We start from the raw sequence: 24,827 nt of genomic DNA, 5'->3' as shown, positions 1-24,827 counted from the left end.
TTGGACAGAAGATCGTACAGTTGTAGAAAGGATAAACAGCTTGTGTAGAATAAGAGAATGTATTACCACGCTGAAGAAAAGAAAAAGAGATCCTTGTTTAGTAAGGTTAAAACCTGGTTTGACAAGGATAAAGACATTGTGACTAGGGAAGGACAGTTATTGCCCCTGATAAGAACCCCGGCATCCTTCATGGTTGCGAAGTATGGAAATCATACCTGTATTTGGCTAGATAACTGGGTGAAGTATACAAAGGATGATGGAGTGTTAGCGTTCCCGGAACATGGCTCATTTAATCTGGCCATACTGAGGAACTTACGGGAGCAGATGATGAGCTTAGAACCTCGGCCTAGGCCGACGCAGTTTGAGGCATTAACGGAATGGGAAGATGAAATGTATGAACGAGAAAAGCAGAGGTGTGGGGGTAGCTAGAGGTACATGTTTGGGCGAAAGTATGATCGCGAAACCGGATGAGAAGGTGGCGTGATGCCAGTATGACCGAGGAATTATATCCTGTAAGAACGGCAGAGGAGTCAGGAGGGAGAAAGTGTACAGAGAAAGAACATAATGTAGAGACCAGGAGATACGGGGCAAATGAGTCTGATGATGATGTCTTAGAGGACATGCTCTATAAAAGACCACCCCCGTATAGACGAGAACCAGAGGTAGGAACAGCAGTGACCCCGATGAGAGACACCCTGCAGATTATTAAGACAGAGGGTACCACCCCTGGGTTGAAAAGCAGTTGTTCTCTGGCGGAAAGAGAAAGAGAGAGAGATAGAGAGAGAGAGAGAGAGAGAGAGAGAGAGAGAGAGAGAGAGATAGAGAGAAAGATAGAGAGAGAGAAAGAGAGAGAGAGAAAGAAAGAGAGAGAGAGAGAGAGAGAGAGAGAGAGAGAGAGAGAGAGAGAAGAGAGATAGAAAGGGAGAATGAACTTGAGGATGAAAAGACCAGAGAACTAGCAAGAACTACCTTTGAACTGACAGAGAAAATCAGAGAGCTGACTAAAAATCTTGAGGCAGTTACAGTGCCTGTGACAATAGGCCCGGTTATGCCGATTTTTGACAAGCAGAGGACGGGCGAAAGTGGTTTGACAGTACCATATGTGGGAAATAGATTGATTGTTCCTCCGGAGCAGGCAGAAATGAGAGCAGGAGAAACCCAGTGGAGAACAGGAGAAAATCAGTGGAGACATACCATATGTGGAGGAGAATTGAGTGTGCAGACTAACTCAAGTTTGAATTCTGGATGTGTGGAAGGGAACAGAGGATCAATTTTAGAACTGCAAAGAGTGACAGAACCAGGGGGTGCAGAAAAATCTGTGATAACTGCTGAAGATTTGAATGATTGGTTGAAGACTTTGCAGAGAAAAGAAAAAGAATCCCAGGGAATTGATGTAGCTAGACTACGCATGGAAATGGAGGAACTGATTGTAGGAACAATCCCTATAGAAACGCTGAAAAATTATCAGGAAGGGGAAATCCTATTCCTGTGTAAGAGCATTACATGGAGAGCAAAGAACATACATGACAGATTGAAAGGAATAGCCAGTGAATTGGGAATTGACATGGACAAGGTAAAAGCTTTACAAAAGCCTTACCGAGTGGATTTTACAGATAAGGACATTGAGAATCTGAACAATGCAGGCCGAACAGGACAGATTAAGGAAATGATTGCTTTGCTGAAGAAATGGGGAGATGTAGAAAGATGGAAAGACAGATGGTACCGAAAGCGAGAGGATGGGGCAGATAGAACTTACTCGGCATTCCCCCTGAAAGAAAAAGAGAAGGCAGTGACAGCTTATCCCATGAGAGAGATTCCAGGAGGTGGGTATGTACATGTCCCATGGACCAGACAGGATATTTTATCATTTACAAATGATTTCCCTCGACTAAGGGAAAAGCCCGTTGAGTGGTACAGACAGGTCGACAGATTTGTAAAGCTGTCAAAAGTACTGTGGATTGACCTGAATAGTCTGTTTGATATAATTGTACCAGCAGACCTGTGGGCAGAATGTAAAATAGTCACAGACTGGCCCACTAAGGAATACCCGAGAGATCCAAAAACAGGAGCTCCAGATCCGGAGGTAATGAAGAAATATGAGCAGGTTATGGCCTTCTTGAAAAATAAAGTACCCCCCAAGGAAACAGACTGGGTTAAAATAGATCGAACACACCAAGAATTGAAAGAATCAGTCCATGCTTACTATGAAAGACTGATACTAGCTTTTAAGCAGTTCAGTGGAGATGAACACCTGGGTGACAAGGATCTGAGCCATTTTGTGTATAGATTTGTGTATGGTTTGCGACCTGAAATCAGTGAAGTGATACGGCAGCACACCGTAGACTGGCAGAGTAAGAAGATTGATGAAATTCTGAGACATGCAAAATACTTCAGTGATGAGATTGAGGCAAAGCAGAGGAAGCTAAAAGAAAAGGCAATGTGGGCACAGGTGAAAGTTGCAGAAAGACAGAAAGCTCAGTTGGTTGAACTGGCAAATAACCCAGGAAATAAACCCAGGTTTGGTCCAGGAAAAGGAAAGGGGAACATCGAGGAAGCCAAGAAAAAGTTCCCATGCCACAACTGTGGAAAATTAGGGCACTGGAAATCCGAGTGTAAGAATCCACCGTCTACTAATGATGATAATCCATCATTGAATTCACAGGTGCAGAGTGAGGGGTGTGGTCAGCATCGGCAACAGCAGAAAGCTGATAAGCCGCAGAATCAGGTGCCAAAACCACCCTTGCCACAGAGAAGAGGATCTCAGAAGTACAGCCAAGAGTCGGGATTCTACGATGAAGAGCAGGTAATCAAACCAAAACGCACAAGCGCAGTTTCTCAGTACTGGCTGAAAAATGAGGGAAGCGACTCCGAGGGAGACTTCTGACTTTGCCAAAGAGAGGAAGAGGAGTGCGTACTTGGCGCAACTCTAGAAATAGACCAGGCAGGTCCTTTTGTAGATGGGAAAATTAATGGGGAAAGTGTCACTTTTCTAGTTGACACAGGGGCCACGAGATCAACTGTCAGGTCAGCTGATATAAAGAATCTTCCTCTCTCGGATGAAGCTATCCAAGTAGTTGGTGTGTCCAACACACAGATTAAAACTCTACTTACTGAACCAGTAAGGGTTAGAATAGGGAAATTTTCAGACATGCACCGATTTGTGGTGTGTGACACAAGTCCTGTGAACTTGCTAGGCAGGGATCTGCTATGCAAGATGAATTGCACTATTTTCTCTACTCCAAATGGAATAACCTTTGAGACACCTGATGAGGATGTTCTATACAGAATGACCATGGATAACAGAGAATGTGAGGCTTTGGGAACATATGCAATATTTAATCCAGATGCATTACCCCCAGAATTAAAACAGACAATGAAAGCAGCAGTTTGGGATTTTACTGGAGAAGATGTGGGTCTGATGAGAAATGTAGATCCAGTAAAGATTACTGTAAAAGAGGGAGTGGTTTACCCAAACATACCGCAATACAGATTGACACCTGAAATAATTGAAGGAATAACACCTATAATTGAAAAGATGATTCAGCAGGGGGTGTTAAGAGAAATATTGAGCAGCCCATGTAATTCACCAATAATGGGACTGAAGAAACCTAATGGAAAGTTCAGAATAGTACAGGATTTGAGAAAAATTAACAAGATTGTTGTGCCATGTTGTCCTATTGTGCCAAATCCATCAGTGATTTTGTATCAGATTCCCCATGATGCTGAATGGTATACGGTAATTGATTTGTGTCATGCTTTCTTTTCAATCCCATTGCATCAGGACAGCCAGCCAAAATTTTCTTTTAGATTTGGAGAACGGATTTTGGCATGGTGCCGAATCCCACAAGGGTATACAGAGAGCCCTTCAATATTTAATCAATTGCTAAAGAAATCTCTGGAAAGTCTGACAATGCCTGAAAATTCGGTCTTGGTCCAGTATATTGATGACCTACTTGTGGCATCAAAAACACGTGAAGCTTGTGAAGTAGACACCATTGCATTACTGAATCACTTGGCAGATGGAGGATTAAAGGTATCTCCAGCCAAATTGCAGTTCTGTAAGAAAGAAGTCCAGTATCTGGGACATAATATTGAGAAAGGCCTGAGAAAAGTGACCATTGACAGGATCAAAATCATTAGAGGAATGAGAGCCCCAATGACACAAAGAGAGGTGAGAATGTTCCTGGGAATGGTGGATTACTGTCATCAGTGGATAAGTAACTTTTCCCTGATTGCCAAACCATTGATTAAATTGACAAAGTGAGGTGAAAGACCCATTAGAACTAAACCCAGAAGAAATGGCTGCATTCAGAGAGTTAAAAGACAGACTATGTGAAGCTCCTGCCCTAGGAATGCCTGATTATGAAAAGGAATTTGAGCTGTATTGTAGTGAGAGAAATGGATGTGCACTTACAGTGTTAATCCAGAAACATGGACGTCTGAGGAGGCCAATTGCCTATATCTCAGCAACTCTTGACCCAGTAGCTGTGGGTTTACCAGGTTGCCTGAAAGCAGTAGCTGCTACCTGCAAAAGTCTGGAACAAAGTGAGGGAATCATAATGGGATACCCTGTACGGGTATTTGTACCTCATGATGTGGCAATCCTTTTGACAAGGAGCCGGACACAGTTCATGTCTCATAGTCGGCTGACTAAATATGAGAAAGTCATTCTTGGTGCAACCAATGTAAGCCTGGAGAGATGTGTGAATGTGAATCAAGCGACACTGTTGCCTGATGCTGAATGTGTGTGAGTGAGAAATGATGTTGATCATGACTGCCTGGATGTACTTGATTACTGTACAAAGCCAAGGCCAGACATAAGAGATCTGCCACTGCCTGAAAGTGATCATGTGTTGTTTGTGGATGGATCTTGTCTGAGAACAGATGAAGGAGTGTTGAGTGCTGCATATGCTGTGTGTAAAGTCTCGGAAGTTGTGGAAGCATCACCCTTGAAAGGAGTTAAATCCGCTCAGGTGGCAGAATTGGTGGCACTGACAAAAGCATGCAAGATTGGGAGGAGTGTGAGAGTGACTGTGATGACTGATAGCCAGTATGGCTTCGGAGTTGTCCATGATTTTGGCCAGCTATGGCTACAAAGAGGTTTCCTGACCTCAAGTGGAACTCCCATAAAGAATGCTGAAGTGGTTGGAAAACTGCTAGAGGCGATACAGCTGCCTAAAGAACTAGCAGTTGTAAAATGTGCTGCTCATGGTCATGGTGATGATTTTGTTACTGTGGGAAATAAATTCGCTAATGACATAGCACAATACTGTGCAAGAAACAATCATTCCATTAACCAGAGTAAGGAAAGAGAAATATCTTCTTGTTCCTTAATGTTTACTAATGAAGTGGGAAAATGGGAGGAAGTAAAACAGCTACAGGATGAGGCAGGAGATGAAGAAATGAGAGATTGGGTGAAAGCAGGTTGTGCACCTAGAGAGAAAGATCATGTGTGGGTCTATAGGGATGGAAGACCAATCATGCCAAATAGCATGTTATCAACAATGGCAAGGATGTATCATGGCCAAGGACACCTGGGGAGGGATGCTATGATAAGAGCATTTAAGCAAACCTGGTACAGTCCAAAGTTCAGACTGATAGCAGAAAGTCTCTGCCAGAGATGTCTGATATGTCAGCAATTCAATCCTGGAAAGAAAACAGTGGTGAGCCTAGGAACAATAGGCAGGGAGGGAGGACCCTTCACAAGAATGCAGATAGACTTCATTGAAATGCCCCCAGTTAACAGATTGAGGTATGTCCTGGTGGTGGTCTGTTTGTTCTCCAGGTGGGTGGAGGCATATCCAACAAGAAGAAATGATGGGATAACAGTAGCCAAATTACTGTTAAGAGAGTTCATCCCAAGGTACGGGTTCCCAGTAACAATTGAATCAGACAGAGGAGGACATTTTTATAATGAAATCATGGGTCTAATTTGTGAAGCATTGAGTGTACAGCAGAAGCTACATTGTGCTTACCGACCAGAGGCTTCTGGTGTGGTTGAACAAATGAATGGTACCATCAAAAACAGAATTGGCAAAATGTGCTTAGCCACAGGAATGAAATGGCCCGATGTCTTGCCTCTAGTCCTGATGACCATTAGGTCTACTCCAGACAGAACGACAGGTTTGAGTCCACATGAAATTATCATGGGACGTGCAATGAGACATGCATTTGTACCAGTCAACAAGTTGATGACAATAACTGATGACATGATTTTGGATTACTGTAAAGGCCTGGCTGACGCAGTTCATTCTGTGTTTCACCAGGTTGGAGAAGACGCCACCACACTTGAAAAGAAACCAGCCTATGATCTGAGCCCAGGGGACTGGGTAAGGATAAAAGTCCACAGAAGAAGGAATGGCCTGGTTCCAAGGTGGGGAAGGCCAAGACAAGTCATCTTGACCACAACGACTGCTGTGAAGTGTGCTGGAGTGAAAAATTGGATACATGCAAGTCACACACTGAGAGTTCCAAATCCAAGAGATGGTACTGGAAAAGAATACTTTGAAGAATCAGATTCCAGTGATGATGCAGACAGTGAGACAGTAAGAAGGTAAAAGAATCCTGAAAGTGGGGAAAGTGAGTCAAGGGAAATTTTCATCCCACCAGAAGAGGTTCTGAAGAGAACAGTGCAAACTGCAGAAGCAAGTTCAGACTCAGAAGAATTACCTGAGGTTCCAATTGACAGTGACCAACACAAAAAGAAAGAAAGAAAAGAAAAGAACATTCCAACAGAAGAGACACCTGAATCACATGGGGAAATTGGACAAGTTCCACCTGAGATAAATATAGAAGAAAAAGGGACAGACAAAGACAGTGAGGGACAGAATGCGGAAAAACCCAGAGGAGGTGTAGGGAACATCAACAGCAAGCTAGGTGAAGGGACAAGTAGACAGCAAGAAGATTGCGTGTCGGAGACCCGAGGAGGGACAGAAGTAGGGAAATCTCAATTGGTGGAAAAAGAGACTGTTGGAGAAAAGGAAGTTGTTGAGGAAAAGAAAACTGTTAATGAACAAGAGGCAACTGAGACAGAGTCTGATGAAAGTGACAATGAGATACATGGAGGACGAGTTCTGAGAAAGAGAACTTGGCTTCGAGAAAGAAACAATAAAGAGGGAAAACAAAAGAGAAATGCTAAAGGTGATATTTGGCCAAATAAGATAAAGAGACTGAGGTACAGACTGACGAGTTAACTCTTCGAAAGCTGAAGAAGTGAACGAAGTGTCAAGTCAAAATCCAACTAAAGAAGAAGAAACAAAGATACCTGAGAGAACTAAAAGAATAAGGAAACCAAACCAGAGGTACAAGTCACCGGAATGGACGTATGTGGCACTGCCTGAACAAGGAGAAGAGGCGGACAGCCAAGGAAGTCCAGAGGAGGCTTTACTGAAGGAGGTTGCTGAAGAAGAAGCTGTGGGAATCCTGAGAGTTATCTTGTCCGATATTGGAGAAGAAACGGATGTTCAGGACCTGATACAGTTTGATGATGATGAAGAAACAGTGAAAAGCGATAACAATCCAAATTGAGTAAATTCAAGGAAAATCGCTTGTAGGGAAGAAGAAAAGAAGTAATATTAAAAAAAAAACTAGTAGATTGTAAAAATCTGTTGGGTACTTGCTGCCCTTAAAGTTCAGTAGAGGAGTAGAAGAGGCTAAGTCAAAAGACACGGTCAAATTAACAAAATGGCTAACACTGAGAATAATAAAAGTAGATGTACCTTTCTGAAAAGGTGGTGCAAGATGTGCTGCTGCTGTACAGGTTTATTAATGCTGCTTTGGAGCGTGCTTGCTCTATTGATTTCATTTAGAGTCACTATAGACACTTTAGAAGGTCATATTGAGAACAAAACTAATATAGGGAAAAGTTCACAGAAAATAGTACCGACTAGAACTAGCAATATACATATACATAAGGATAGGTCAATTAATGATTTTTCTAGCAATGTTTTTTCTAAATTGTTGTATGAGTACGTAAAGACAATGGAAGTAAGGGATTGCTACGTTTGCATGCAATTACCTGCCTCTGTTTCGGAAGGAGTGACTTATCATCATCTTCCGGCTACGTATGGAATTTCCTGTAGTGTGTTGATTAGTATATTTTACCAGTTAGGGAAATTAGATTATAATATGTCTAATGTAGATAATATTCTTGGGCAACTGCCTATGAATAAAGCATTGAATCCTGCAAAAGAAGCTAACACTTTAGGAGAGATTTTTTTAGAAACCAAAGAATTAACCTTAGAATATGTTTTTAGAAATAATTTAACTTGCAGTTTGAAAGGAGAAGAGAAGAATTTTCTAGACATGGTTGAGAGAAGAAGATTGAACATGCACAAGAAAGCAGAAGGGCATAAAATGAGTGACACAATGTGGGATATTGAGAAAGAAAAGGAGTTGAAAAATGGAGCCAGTCCAACTATGGCTATAGATGCCCCACAGAAAGGAAAACTGTGCATTACCAGAAAGAGATCCCAGTATGATTATTATTTCATAGAGACTAGTGAGTGCCATGATACATACTTTATTGCAACCGGATGGGGATTTAGAGGAGGAGAAGATCCAGTTTTCCCGGGAGTGTATTATATTTGTGGGAACAAGGCTTATTACGGTTTGCCTGACCATTGGTTTGGTACATGTTATGTTGGCTTGGTCTTTCCAAAGATTTTTCACATGGACAGAGTAGATGTTGCTGAACAAACTAATCTATTAACACGCTATAGAAGAGAAACATGGACAGAAATTGTAGGAGATATTTTTGGAGCTTTAATTCCAGCAGTGGGAATTTCTTTAAATGCATTTGGCATTCGGAAGCTGTCAACTGTGGTGGATCGCTTGTCAACAAGCACCGCTGGAGGCTTTCTTTTGGTTAATACAGAAATGGTTGCTTTGCGTGCTATGGCAATGCAAAATCGACTTGCCCTTGACATTCTTTTGGCAAAAGAGGGTGGAGTCTGTGGAATGCTGAAAGTTCAACATTGTTGCACTTACATTCCTGACGAAAGTAAAGATCTAAAAGTTTATATCAAAAATATTACTGATTTGCATGGAGAATTAGTGCCACTGGAAGCTGGACTAGAATGGCTAATAAGATGATTGCTATTAAGAATTTTATAGCTAAAATAGGTAGTACCATTTTTGGTAAGATATTATTTCCATTAACATGTGTAATTGTTGCATTATTGATTCTTAGATTAGTGTGTATGTGTGTAGATATAGAAGAAATAAAAAGAAAATCACAAAAGAAAATGTTAAAAGAAGACAAAAGAAACCAGAAAGAGATCCACAAGAAATAGAATTAGAAGAGCTAAGAGAAAGCATGTATATAGAAACTAAAAAGGAAGATGAGATGGAAACAAGGGTTTGAAAAATGAACATGAAGATCTTTTGAATTTCTTCCAAAAGGGGAAACTAAATTGATTTTTGGGGTTTTGATTTTGTGGTGATTAGATATCACCAAAGGGGGGATTGATGGAGCAGGGTTTTTTCTTTAAAGCCGAATACCTGTTTCATTTCTGCATGTTATAATTAAAAGTACTAATGATTAATTATTAATTATTAAAAGAGTTTGTCGAAATCTTGTCTAACCAACCTTATTAACAAGAGAATTACACGTGGGAATGCTATTGCATGGCTAAAATAATAAGTGAACTAAGTTGGAGAGCAAACTGACAGAAATAGATGTGGCTTATGTAATGTTATTGTGTTTTGCGCTTATAATTAATATGCATTAATGGCTTCTGATGTCGCAAATGGCTAGATAAATACACACACATAAGGGTATTAGCAGGGGAATAACACTGTATAATCATTTCTGTGCAGTAATTCTGTTTTATGTTTATTTTCACTTAAGTTGACTAATGTGGCCTACCAGAAAATGGCTACCACCCGCAGCCTGCATTTGAGTTGATGGAATCTTTTGCAAGGAAGCTTCGCGCTGCCTGTGACCTTGCCCACTCGACAAAACTGAAAAGCCATGATCATGGCGACAAATCCAGGATGGTTGCCAAGAGCCCCTGAACATGAAGTTTGTTGCAAAAGTGAAAACTGAACTTATGAACTGTTGATCCCACCACTGGGATACAAATTATCTTATAAAACATCCGTAGATGTATCGAATTAGTCATGGACATTCAATTTTCCTATTCATTATTTGGGACAATCTAAGTGTGAGAAAATCTCGCACAGTAGCATAAATGTACCAAGATGACATTATTTCCGCCATTCATCCGTTCTGAACAATGAATTGTAACTTTACAGAATGTAAATTTTAGTATAAATATTAGTAGGCTAGAGAGGTCTAGCGCCACTTTTTCCCGAACGGATGATCCGAGGTCCCTATGCTGACGGAGAGGACGGTGACTCTACATGACGGCAGGAAACTCTAATTCTTCTACAGAGGACCGGTTCTGACTTAGGATCTGACATTTAGACAGAATAGGTAAATATGAGAGAATTTGCATTTAATTGGCTTTTCTTACAATTTTAGATAAACAAATAATTCTGTTTGAATTTCTGTGTCGGGTGATTATTTCTGGTCATGTTGAATTTATTTGTGTATTCTTTGAAATGTTTTGCTAGATTTAAAAGCAACTAAGTAGATGCCATTGACCTCAAAGTACAGGCAGATCGGATAGGTATTAAAAGGTGTGTTTCCCCTTATACATGGCACGGATAAGAGTGGTACGATGAATGTTGGTGTAATGGGCCCCACCAGCGTGTGATGTGTGTATGCGTGTGTGACTGTGAGATCACTCCGTCCTTGGAAGTAGAGGGGATTCGGAAGCTCTGATCTGCACCACAAGCGCCTAATTTAGCATGCATCCTGAAAGGGATTCCAGTGCCGGCTATTACACCCTCTTTCACATTGTTAGCTAACGGAAGGTATTTACTTTTAAATAATGAGGCTTGCTGTGGGATGCTAGTGGGACTTCCCTACATTGTGACTGTATCACAGAGAGTAGTCTGCTGCAAAAATGTCCTTTTCCCACCCCCGCATGGGCGGCTGGATGCATCCATCTGGCCTTCCATTCCAACCTTGAAAGCAGAGTTGAACAAGATGAGCAGAATAAGGGCTCTATTGTCTATAAAAGAAGTCGCTCTGACTTCGTCCCGTGAAACATTTGTCCTTCACGTAGCCAACACCCGCACCAAGGTGCAGGCGCTTTTAAATACTGATCTCCCACTTCATTTTGGTGCCCTGTTTCAAACTATATTTAATGCCTCGTCAACAACAGGCTTGGCGCATTTTTTCAAAATTGTGGGCTTCGGCCTCGTGACCTCCTTCCAAATTATTTTTGGTGTGATACCGGCATTTTTTCATTCTATTTTTCCCAGCGTCTTTGGCGGGCTCCCGTTGAATCTCGCCCTCGCGGCTGGTGTGCTGTTGTTGGTCTGCTTACTGCGCAATGTCTGCACAATTTGTGTCACGCGATAGCCTGTCCCGGCTGCTCCATCTTCGTGACCGGATGCTTGAATATTATGGAACTTTACCACTGGCAACTCTGAGCATAGCCTATGGATTATCCTTCCGGTTTTCCTACTTTACATGCATACAACCTGTTTTTCATTGCCTAGATTGTCCTTTCGAATAGGCTCTGTATTTGTGCTTGTCAAACTCGGTGTCTCCTACCCCGGATTATGATCGACTGATGAGTCCATTAGTGGCTCATGAGTTGGACTGTTCTGGTGTCAGGATTATGGCCTGTGGAGCGGCACATGGAGTCCTAGGGAATTGGGACATTGGAACGGCAGCGTATGACTTCTTGGCAAGAAGTTATCCTTGTCTTCTGATTGTGCTAGAGGCCCCAATTGTCGAGGAACATGTATGTTCGTTTACACTATTAGAATGGATGGCGGACACTTTTGCAAACCATTCCAATGACTTCCTCTTGGAAGCTGTCGCTACGTACTGTGCTTACACATTGATGGATTAACTTAGATGTCGTCCAACCTTCCTTGCACCTTCCTTGCACAGACCACACATTTTTTTGTCTTTTGTGTGTTCCAACATCTGTGCTCGTTGAGCCGTTTGCAGGATGTAATGACTTACCATTTTCTTTTTCCCCATTCATTTTTTTTTTTTTTAACGTTTTTTTTCTTCGAACTTTCACGACCCTTTATTCGGATTTCCAATACATGCACTTGGTTCCGCTCTGTCGAACTTGAACTCTGCGTTCTTTTTTGTATCCCTATTTGTTCGTAGTCTGATCAAGGGGTGTGTAGTGAAGGCAGCGATTTAGATACATACATTGCTATGTTAGCATAAGCGCGTTAGATGTTAGAAACACCATCTTGCCACTTTTGCTGCTTTTGCACATGACACTACAGTGACATGTTATTATTTGAAAATTGCTTGCTTGCCTTTTCTTCACATGAGAACTGTCTGTTGTTCACATCCCTAGACGTGTTCTGCGACCTTGGTCTGAACATTGTGTGCAGGAACACTCTGAGCCGCCAAACAATGTATGTTTTTGAGTTCAGGTTGATCGGCCCACTCTCTAGCCATAATACGCACACAGCTGCAAATACCTGAAAGTCGAGAGCCTTTAATATTGCAGTTTGCATGCATTACACACACATTCTGGAGAAGAACTTTTCCAGGTGCAGAGCAAAGCTGATCCTGTGATGTGATCCACCTAAGCTGATCTTTACGTATGGGGTTCCCCATTCAAGCCTAGAGACCTTCTATTAGTCTAATAATACTAGCTTACTAGTGAAGGGAAGGTGGCTGTATTCCACTGTCATTTATACTATGATTTCTCCCTTCATTTTCTATGCTATTGTAACAATGCTGATGGTTTTAATTTTAATCGTTTGTCTGCTTATGTTAGCCAAAGTACTGCATCTTAGGACACATAGTTTATAAAATAAACATTTTAAACTTTACAGTGTCTCTGATTACTCTTGTTGTGGACTGATAGGAGAATAATAACGAACAGGTATTTCTGATTCCCACCATTCCTGAGAGTACTCTAAGTCGCTTGTTCTGGGTTGTCTATACATTGGGAGCTCCGAGAGAATACGGATAACGAATGGGACACTGATGCTGGTCGGATTGGGGTTCTGGGTACTGAGGTGAGTTTTTGGTACACCACAATTCACTGAGGTCCTGGTTTCCTGCGCATAGTTCTGTGCATGAGCAGAATCCCTGCAACAGGCTGGCCATGGTAGCATTTATTGAGCCTCACAAAAAGTCTCACCAGACCAGCGCATGCGCTGGGTCAGGCGAGACCGAACAAAGGGGTGTATGTAGAAGCCCCAAGCACCATCAGAACATCACATTATTTGATGCTCTGTGGTGGTATGCCCTGCACCATATTTACAAAGTGGCGTAAAGCCAACATTTGTGGCTTAATGTCACTTTGCAAGTATGCTACCCCTTTCACGCAGGTATCTGTGTGAAAGGGGCGAGCAATGGGTGTTGCTGTGGGTTTTCCACCGCTTCACCCAGTGCTTTTTCACGCTGCCCCAGATATACAAGGAGGTCTAAATCTGTGGCAGCGCCAACACCTAACGCCATGCAAGAGCAGGCGTTAGAATGGCGCACAAGGAGAAAAGCTTTTATTTCTTGTCATTTTTGCTTTTTCTATGAAAGAACAAAAAGACATGAATGATTGTTTATGTGCAGGAGGGTGTTTCTTCCTGCACATAAACAATCAATAAATGATGACGATTTGCTCCATCTACGTGGGCTGCATTCTGCAGCACACCGAAAAGTAACAAATCACCATTATGGATTGTTTATGTGCAGGAAGGGACACCTTCCTAAACATAAACAATCATTTCCTGCAACACAGGCACTCTTGCCCTATAGGGTGCCTGCAATGGAGCTAGGTAGCTAATTTTACCGCCAGAGCTAGGAAAAACACAGGGGTGTGCCATATTGTAGTTAATTTGGCACATCCCTGTGTTTTGATAATGCCGGAGCGCGGCGCTGGCAAATTTGGCCCAGCTCCGTGCTCCGACAGAACTTGACAGACCTTTCCTAGGTAGTATCCTGGGCAGCTGAGTCTGGTCTAAAGAAACTTTGTGGAATGTCTTCTAGTTCCAACATAAGATTAGCTTGAGCTGGTTTAAAGACGCCTATGACTATAAATTCTCAATTCAATTCCATTTCTTTATTTTCAGGGAAGCACTGCTTCACCGGGGATCACAGAGGGTTTCAAGAGTACAGATCACAGCAAAAAACGCTGAAATGGTCCTGTTGACAGAGAATAATGTCATTTTATGCTGGACGCCTTGCTTCTTTCACTATTTTTGCAAATGAATAACTTAATTCTGTTAAGTTTACATCACTACACCATCAGAATCCTTTCTCATGCAATCTACAGTTCTCATCAGCTGCAGGAAAGGCTGTTCATTTAGAAATAGATCTCTGGATGTAGTTGCACTGGACCAGAAGTCCAGCTTAGGTCAAAATAGAGTCAAAGAAAAAGAATAAATGTAGATGCTGCCACAGAGCCTGAAGGTATCGCTAAAATATCGAATAAACAATTGTTCTTGGCCTGGTACACCTTTTAGCCCATATTCTGCTGGCTGTAGTTCCTACAGAGTACATCCACTCGCGCAACAAAGGTTCTCTGGAAGCAGAGAAACCACAGATCTTGGTCTTTACTAAAACCAATTTTATCCCGAGCGTGCGCCATAGAATGCTAGCCATGTATGCGGTCATGCAGCCATTGAAAATGTACCTGCTCTTGTCTGACTAGAAAGGTGATGTCCTCTCCAGGCTTCACAGCAAGTGGGTCTCCCTTGACGGTGATGTGCAGGCCTCTGGGAGCTATTAGCGGACACTGGTGCTGCCCCAAGCTCTGCAGCATGTCCACGCCTCCCTCGCACACGTTGGAGACCACCTTCCGGTACCTGCATAAAAACACCAAGGAGCGACGGTCAGAGGGCTGGGATGTTCCAGAGCATTACCCCCTTCACTTTAAAATGCACAATAACACTTTTTAATCGACATATTTGTCATAAAAGCATTTACTGATCTAACTTCACAGGAAAAATGAGGAGGCAGTTGAGCTGTTTTGATGTGTGCCGAGCAATAAACTGTATATAGCGAGAAGCGATACTGTGACAGCAGGGATCGTTGTAGTCATGAGGGACAGCTTCACGACACACGTACAAACACATGAACCAACTGCATCACACACTCGCTTGGTGTTTTTTTGCAATACTCATCAAAGTGGGAGTTTGGCTTATAGAGTAGATGTAATTATGAGCAGGCAGCAAATTAAAGAAATCCTAGATCTTTCAGAGTTCATATATTTTCAACCAGAAGCATAAAAAATATTTGTATTTCACTAGTCATACTATCACACTATAGGCCTCATTAGGATGTCGGGCGCACCTCAACCGACGCCCGCCTGACATCCAGAGAAACAGTCCGACCGCCCAATTAAGATACCACCGGTCGTAGCGCAGCGGGTTGGGGAAAAGGCCACCGCCTCCGACAGACTAAAGGAGCCTGTCGGGGCAGCGGTTGGACAGTAATCCCTACAATGCAGGCGGTGCCTGCAGAGGCACCGCCGTAGGGATTACGATGTCCATTATTCACAGACTTTTCATGGAGGTCCCACTGCCATGGAAAGGCTGTTGGAAAGGGACCTTGGGGACCCCTAGCAGGGCGCCCGCCCTCCTTGGGCCTCAGCTATGTGGCCAGGGGGGCACATGTGGTGCCCCCAAACATCCATGAACCTTGCGCCAGGCACTACATGGTGCCTGGCATGATAAACAACGTTTATAACGAAACCTTTTGTATGTAGGGAATCACAACGCGGTCGTTATAACGACCGCGTTGTGATTCCGCATACCATTACTCCACCAGTCGGAACAACGACTTGCGGAGGGGGGGGGGAGGTGTTGGATTTAAAATCCAACACCTCCCCTACTGTCCGCACAGACTGGAGTTGGAATAGTATATTATACTATTCCAACATCCAGCGCCCCCCCTCCAAAAGTCATTGTTCCGACTTGTGGAGTAATGGTATGCGGAATCACAACGCGGTCTTTGTAACAACCGCGTTGTGATTCCCTGCGGACAAAAAGACTGCGGGATAAGGAGGCATATTCGCCTGGCACACGGTGAATGGATGTTTAAAAACATGCCTTTTACTACTGTGGCTTGTGCTGCAGCTCTTATTCCAGGCCGCAGCACAAGCTGCACTAGTAAAAGACATGTTTCTGACTGCCTACACGGTGGTCACATCATAATATGGCGGGTGGAGCCGCCAACTACTTGTCGGCCGGTCTTCATCCCGCTACGATGGCGGTCAGACGCTTGTACAACCGCCATCATGATGAGGTCCTATAAAAGGAAAACCCTGAGGTAGTAAGTTACTCAAAATCTGTATATGTATGTTCTTGGAATCCTCAGCCACGTACCAGTATCAAATGTCAGTGCAAATGGCAGTCATGCAGCTTGTTGCATACAGATGTCGAAGCGGACAAGGTAGGAGGGTCATGATGTGCCCATACTTTTTTAATATTCCACAAGCAGTTCCCCTTTTTCTGTTAAAATAACACTGTCCCTAGATGGTTTATTGCGACATTTGAGAGTCCTCAGCTTAACTGGGAGAGAGGGAGTTCCCGATGCTGTGAAGCCAGGGAGGGACAGATAGATAAACAATACACAAGCCTTCTCACCTGGGTGGCTGTGGCCTGAAAGAAATGCAAATGTGCATAACTGGTTAATCTGCAGAGATAAAGGCTGATTGGAAGACGTATTGCCTTTAATTGATGGAGTAATTTGAAATTGCCTGATGACAAAGATTATTCTTTATTTATTTTTTATTTATTCTGGAAAGGGTGTGTTGGACTTGGCTCTTTTTGCAGGGTCATCCCTAAACTTTTTGCCTTCCTCCTGCATTTTTTCTGACCTGTTGTTGGCTGTTTTATGACTCTGGGCACTTTACCACTGCTGTTCAGTGCTAAAGTGCATATGCTCTCCCTAAGTAAAATGTATATGTTGGTTGGATTCCATGATTGGCTAATTTGGTTTACTGTCAGACCCCAGTAAAGTGCACCAGGAGTGTCCAAGGCTTGTAAATACAAATGCTGCTGGTGGGCTTGCAACACTGGTTGTGCCACCCACAGAAGAGGCCTAATAAAATGTGTCTAAGGTCTGCCATTGCAGAACCTGCGTGCAGTCTGGTACTGTCATGCTGACTGGGCAAGTGCACCCACTTCCCAGTCCCTAAACCTTCCCTTAACTTCATATTAGTCACCCCTATGGTAGGCCCAAGGGCAGGGTGCATTGTAAGCATAAGGTAGAACAAGCCCTGATGTGTGTGGCATGTCCTAATAGTGAATTACAGCCATTTTCGTTATTCACTATTGTAAGGCTACCTGTTCTCCATAGGCCAGAATGGGCTGTTAGAATTGTTACATCCTATGATCCTAACAGACCCAGGGAACATGGTAGAAAATCGAGTTTAGTATGCCTGAACTCAGAATAATAAAATACATCCTTTAGTAAAGTTTATTTTAATATTCTGTGTTTGAAAACACCACTTTTAGAAAGTTGGTATTTGCTTGCCTAACCATTTCAGCCCGCCTCTATAAAAATCTGTGTGGTGTCCATTTGTAGTGTTGTCACTTGGTTACTGTATGTGTTCACAATTGCTTAACCTATAACGCCCTGAGATAAGCCTTGTCTGCTCGCGCCAAGCTACCTAGAGGGTGAGCGGGGGTTATTTTAGGAGTGTAACCCCTTACCCTGACTAGAGGAAAGGTTCCCTGCTTGTCACAAGTACCTACCTGTGCCAACCAGAGAACCCTGATTCTAACAGGGTGTAATTAACTGAGCTGTCGAGTGCATGGTTTTAATGGACAGGTCTAAAAATGTTTGCACTAGGTGCAGTCTGCATATTATAAGATCAATATTTTGGAAGCACTTTTCTTAAATCTTAAATCTAAAATGTTTGTGCATTTTGTGACAGGCTATCTTATACTGTGTGAATTGCAAGTTTAAAAAAATTACTTACATGTTCGCAATACTTATGTGCGGGAAGGTAGGACATTCCAGCAATAAAAATACACAAGTCTCGTTTCCGCACTGCACCAACCAGGATTCAACTCTATGGTTCTCTGATCACACACAGATATCTGAAGTATTCACATTACCAATGGAGGTTTGATAAGGTAAAATAATGCATCTCTTGTTGATTAGTTTAACTTGCATTCATTTTTCAGTTAAGGTTGAGCTATTTTATATGCAGTTACCTGAAGCTAAAAGACCAGCAAATGAATCACAGAATATTTTGTTCTTTTTAGCTATACCTGTGACCCAACACTCACAGACCCCCCCCCCACCCCCCCCCCCATGCACTCAGGATCACAGTTCCCAATTTTCCTGAATGCACTTCGACAGCTGGTTGCCTATCATCACAAACCAATACTGTTAGTCATTGGAAATCTCAGCCATGCACCAGTACTCTATGTCATTAGAAATCGTGAGTGCATGTTAGCAATACATGGCATTATGTGTCTGCTTTGGGTGTGATTGGAAATCTCAGTTATGCAACAGAATTGCTTATTATTGTACACCCTAAAGAAACTCTGGAAATTTACCGCCCAAAATGTATCACCACAGCCACCTATGGAGCAGGTATATGGGGATACGCCGAAGTTGATTCCATTCAAAAAAACGAAAGCAGCTTCTTGAGACACTTACTATCAGTCCCCAAATCCTCATCAACTTTTTTCTGCCACCAAGAACTCGGTTTGCCATATATTACTGATACCATCCGATTGCAAGCAATCTTGTTGTGGCATCGTATTTGGTCCTCAGAAAAATTGCTTTTAACCCAAGCAATCATTAGGGACTGTCAAAAACTGTTACATTTCCATAAAATTCCCTGGCTGCATTATGTTTATAAATTCTGTAATGATTTGGGACATCCCAACTTCTACACTACTCCCCAAGACATGTCAAAGATCCCGAGAAAACTATTTAAGGCGGAGTGTCTAAAACATCTTGACGATCTCCGTTTAGCAGTCGAAGCCAGCAAACCCTCCGTTCAGCATTCTTTATTAATTCAAACCTCCTACAATATAGAGCCCTACCTTATCCTAAACTTGCCAACTTATGATGTATTTTTACTTACGAGATTTAGACTTAACAACTTTCACCGACTCATCACCTTTCCCAATACTAATGACTGGTCAAGGGAACTTTCCACCTGCCCCTGTGACGATATTTCTTTACAGTCCCTTTTACATGTTTCTTTTTTCTGCAAATTGTTTAGTGAACCTAGAAAACGCTGGCTGAAACCGCTTTTGCTACAAATGTCTCTACGCGAATGCCGTCCTGCTTTGTTGGCTTTACAAATGCTGGACTCTCCTGCAACATGTTTTAATATCGCAAAGTTTTTAAAATTTTGTATAAGGCATCGAACAAATCTCCTATTGTAATACCTCATTTATTAATCATGCTGTATTTTGTACTTTGCTTTTATGGATGTGCTCTGCTTTCCGAATAAAGCTTGTCTTGAATTGAATTGAATTGTACACCATTCAACATCTTAGGCATGCAACAGTATCTTATCTCATGTGAAATATCACTCATACACCAGTACTGTTTGTCATTGGCCAACTCAGTCATATACCTGTAATGATTTCAATGTGAAGTCCAGGTCATGCACGAGTACTCCTTGTTACTGGCAATCCTGTTCATGTACCACTTAGTGCATGGCTGTTATTTGCAGACTCCAATGAAAGATGAATCGTAGTATTTTTTTAGGTCGAGCATTCGATACCTCGTGTATATACTTTAGTATATACTTATTATATACTTATACAGGTATGCACTTTGTGGGCTCTGGAGATCAGACCTAGGACTTGTCTGCTTCCGCTTAGGGACTTTTTTTTTCTGTTCAACTGCCTCTATTTAACTGTCTTGATAGAAAACGACCAGCAGAGGTCAGTAAAATACCAGAATTACTTTCTGCTGAGATTATCTTTTTTAAAAAATTTCTAGCAACTGCCTCTATTTAACTTTCTTGATAGAAGACGACCAGCAGAGGTCAGTAAAATACCAGAATCACTTTAGCATTCCCTAGATTCCAGTCCATAGAAATTGTCTTCCACAAGCACCCGTAGACAAAAATATTTTTTTCAAATCTTGTATATTCATTGATATGACCACCGAAGGCCCTGATTTTATATTAAAAACAGAGCTTTGGACTCTACCATTTCCCGCTGAAAGCCAATATTTCTCTCCATGTGTTTCCATACCTGGCGTGTCACGCAGTTAGGTGCTTACTTTCCCTCCATGTTAAAGAACAGTAGATGTTTCAGCACCCAGGCTAATGTGCTGCATAGCTAAATAAGCTGCTTTCTTGGGTGAATGCCAAGATGAAGGAAAACGTCTTGAGCGTAGATGTAGTTCTAGAACTCCTTCCACTGCATATGTTTTAATGCCTATTTCTTGATTTTATTTTTGTAATATTACATGTGAACTAAAGGGAAACTTATTTCGTAGGACTTTGAGATCATCATTTAAGATCATAAATTGTCATCTTTGCAATTTTTAATAAGTTTTCACTTTTCAGAGGCAAAATAATAGAATAACTCTACATCTACTTCCTTGATATGTTATAGAATGTGCCCTAAGTATTCTCTAAAGACAGTTCTGGGATGGGGAGGGGTAGAAACATCAGGGAGAGGAAAGGGGGTATGATTGTTTGACAGCACTGTATGTAGACTAACTTAACTAGCCCATATCCTAAAACACGTTTATTTTACACTTTTGGGCATACTGTAAATTGCATTTATATAGAATTTACTACTACTGTCAAGGCAATGAATCGCTTTGCGGTGAATGGCATGATATTCCGGAACACAAGATTAGACTTAGATAGTAGATTGGTCAAATATGTTTTTTTTCTTTTGTGGATTACTCGTGGTAAGTTTGTGCTCGTGATTTCTTTTGCGTTTAGTAATGTTTTGAGTAGGTGTAGAATGATGGTAATGGATTAGAAATGGGGAAATTCTAAGTTATTATTGGGAGTAGTGAACATGCGTGCCAGTTAGTTGGGTGAATTGGCTGAAAAGGAGGGAGAAGTTTGAAAAGGATGTTTGAAAGTTCATACTAGTCAGAAAGATTTAGGATGAGTTAGAAAGAGGTGGCATGGGAAAAGGTTAAAGGGAGTAAATTTTTTTAGAAACAAAGATAACATTAACTTATACATACATATACGCCCACATGACACTTAAGGCCTGATTAGGATCTTGGCGGATGGGTTACTCCATCACATGTGTGACAGATATCCCGTCCGCCATATTACAAATTCCATAGGATATAATGGAATCTGTGATATGGAAAACAGTATATCTGTCACGTTTGTGGCGGAGTATCCCATCCGCCAAGATAGTAATCAGGCCCTTAGTAAAGTTTTCATAGCTAGAATAAACCTCTCTATATATACACGCATATGTACATAGAAACAGTAATATTAAATGGTCTAATATACACATGTATATTGTGGTGTAAATGTTAGAAATTGGGTTTATGGTTGGCTAGGGTATGCACCTAAGCCAGGCATAACCCACCACTCTAGTCAGGGTAAGGGATTTACACAACCAAGATAACCTCTGCTCGCCCCTTTGGTAGCTTGGCACGAGCTTATCCCAGAGGAATGTGTGAAGTGTTTCAGCAACAAACACACACACACACCAATGATCCAATAAATACACCACAAAAGAGACACCACACAGTAGTATATATAAGTACGTATTTGTATTGCATAGAAACATAGATCAAAACCACATAAACCATAAATCATTCTCTGCCAACTAGGCAATTGACATAACATCAGAGTTAGTGCAATAGGATAAAGACTTATATGTTGCACACATCATAAAAACAACATCACTGCACACACAAATGCAACTCCTGAAATAATGCTCATTATCCTGTAACTGCAAGGCATAAAAGGACACATATAACATCAGGGCATAAAATGTAGCAGTTAGGTTAGGGAGATCACAAAGAATCATAAATGCTGTGCATATTAGGCAATCCTGCATTAGTACTCGTTATGCTGAACCCCATGCAGATTAAACTACGGTAATGCAGTACCTTCGTTCCTAGATCTACCTGGGCAAAGATAGCATTTGTTATCCTGGCAAATTAGGGTAAAACAATGTGAATGGCACAAGTACTTTACATGTTATCACAGTATATCCGGTTAATCGCCGTTATACGGCGTAAAACAATGTCACATAATAACTCAACCAAGCATTCTCTTAGCTATCAACCTTTCAGGAATGAAGACAAACACGGTGCTGGTTAATTCCTTTATGCTCCTTAGGGTTTCACAGACGGCCTTGCGCTTCCCTCAGAGACCTATCCAGAAGTTTCCCAGGCCAGTGGAAGCAGCTGTAATTCCCTCACCACAACAAGCACCGACACCAATAGGGGATGGGGCACAGACACCACTCAATTCTGTGGGGACACCTCTCTGGGTCCCCCGCATACAGTGTGGTTGGGGCAGGGTTGGTGGGCCCAGAACCCGGATCATCAAAAAGTTGGAGGTTTCCTTCTATGAAGTGGCATGGTGTGGCTCCGGAATCACACACGGCCCTCGGCCATGCCACCACACTCAGGCCGCTGTTGCTGTGATGATGAGAGCAGGTTTACCCTAATAAGGTTGAGGTGCTACTCCAGGCGAGCTGGTCGTCTGTGCCTTGAGGCGCGTGTCTTCTCTTCTCCGGAACTAGGAGACCCCACAAGGGGGGTTACTAACGGCCAGCAGCGGGATTCCCAGATAGGGTGATAGTGCTACGGGACAGCACTTCTCCCTTAGACAGTGTACGTCGCAGCTCCCCTTTGCAGGAGGTGAACTGGCTTCAAAACAATGCCCCAGTTGCGGGGAAAGGGAACTTGCTTCTCTCCACAATGGGGGTTGCTCCCAGTGGCACTGGTTTGGCAAAACACGAGACTCTGCGGCGGCATCACCCGAGCTGCCAAGGGCTTTGATGAAAAGAGCGCTGAGTTGCTCGAAGCACTCTCATTCCCTTCGCACCAGCTGGAGCTTGGCACTCTCCTCCAGTACAAACACTCACCATGTAATATATGTGGAGAAACAGATAGGCATACAGCAACTCCAAACAAGTGCTCCACAACACTGGCTGGGAAATAGTGAGACATAAAGCGCTCACCAGGTGCTAATCTTTCAATAACAAAGGGCAGGCCATCCATCCCTGGGAGATCACTGGGGGCACCAAAACAGGAGTGTAGCCAGCAGTCCAGCACACAGGGCCCTTCATAGGAGAAGAGGCAGTCCTTCTTTACAGGTTAGCACAACAGAGCAAAGTCCAAGTGGTGGTTTCTCCTGACAGCCCATCAGTTCCTACTGTCAATGTGAAAAATTCCCAAGCAGTGTCTAAAAATCATGAGGTCCGAGCCCCTGCACCTATACTCAAAATGTCTTTGATGTGGAGGTAACTTCAAACAAACTTTAGAAGTGCACAGCACCCCCATTCAATCCCAATACTGGCTCCAGACACACTACAGGGGGTGGAGACAGCATTGTGAGAGGGCAGGCACAGCCCTATTCAGGTGTCAGTGACAACTCCTCCCACCACTCTAGCTCAGGAAGACCCATCAGGATATGCAGGGCACACCTCAGCTGCCTTTCTGTGACTGTCTAGAGTGAATGCACAAACAGGCCCCTGTCAGTCTAAACGAGACGTTGATTGGTGTCAGGCTGCAAAACACAAATAAGCACATAGAAATGCCTACTTTCTAAAAGTGGGAAAGAGACAAACAGCTGGCGTGCACTCAAGTTTAAACAATGAAACCAAATGGATAACGTTTTCAAAGACTTATATTAGGCTTGGTGTGCTGCCCCTGAGGTGCTTCCACCCGCCACCTTAATTCAAAATAGCGTGAGAGACTGGAGCAAAATGCTCTAGACAGGGACTGCACTACCCTTGACACTCAAAAATGAGTAAGAAACAAATTTAAACAAAATTTATCTGTTTAGCATAACAGTTAACTGTAATCATCATCAAACCATCACAAGACATTTATAAATATGAATGACGAATCATAGCTTCTTCTTGTTGAAGTGTTGTTTATTCACACTTCTACCATGATGAAAAAAAAGTTCATGTTGCGAAGTCCTATAACAAATGAAATATAGCTTGATCTTCCCAATGCATTTCAGGCGTAGTATTCGCCCTTCTTCAGGGGTTATCTAAGAGTGAAACATCAAACAATTACATTCGATAGTTTTAAACTGATAACAGAGTAGAAAATTTGGAAGGCTATTCTGGCGTCACACGGACATTCAGACAAAATAAAAGATTAAGGCCACTGAATCACGTCACCAAGAAGTCATAGAAGAATCTGTGGAGCATATGAGGAGGAGACGGGTGGTCCAAAGCAAGAGAGCACGAAAGTAAAAGCGAAGGAGGGAGAAAGTCACCATGTGCAGATGAAAGTTATTGTGAGTGAAAAATTAGACCCAAAACCTATCCAGATGCAAAAACTGAACTACCTGGAAAAGCTAATGTAGCTGGATTCTATTCAAGAATAAAGACAATAAGATGAACTGTTCTGCAAAAGATAAAGAAGAGGAACCTGTCCCGTAAAATGTTAAAAAATAGATGTATGAAACAAATTGAGTATTCCGACACTGGTCGAACATAGTGGAAGAACTCACCGAGCGTTCTGTGAACCCTAGAGGACACTTGACTGGAAAACAGCCGTTGACTGTGTATTGTATAGACGCGAAGACGAAGCAATGTGGTGAGGAGAAAAAAGCCTGCGAGAAATGGATGCGGGGAGTTAAACATGGTGTAATGCGTGCTAGAAAATC

General features: G+C 42.4%; 1 protein-coding gene across 5 annotated transcripts in view; it reads right to left on the bottom strand.

The window, feature by feature from the left end:
• The window catches only part of SORCS2 (sortilin related VPS10 domain containing receptor 2), a 2,262,720-nt gene that overhangs the window by 174,099 nt on the left and 2,063,794 nt on the right, over nt 1-24,827 (bottom strand). For all 5 annotated transcript variants that reach the window (XM_085642460.1, XM_085642463.1, XM_085642464.1 and 2 more), the window contains exon 18: nt 14,691-14,862. In XM_085642460.1, the coding sequence (XP_085498586.1) occupies nt 14,691-14,862 (172 nt within the window). The remainder of the gene's footprint in view (nt 1-14,690; nt 14,863-24,827) is intronic.

The sequence above is a fragment of the Triturus cristatus genome, chromosome 2_2 (assembly GCF_964204655.1).
Source record: "Triturus cristatus chromosome 2_2, aTriCri1.1, whole genome shotgun sequence".
Lineage (NCBI taxonomy): Eukaryota > Metazoa > Chordata > Amphibia > Caudata > Salamandridae > Triturus > Triturus cristatus.
Note: the sequence above shows the minus strand (reverse complement) of the source record. Positions and strands in the feature narration are given on the sequence as shown.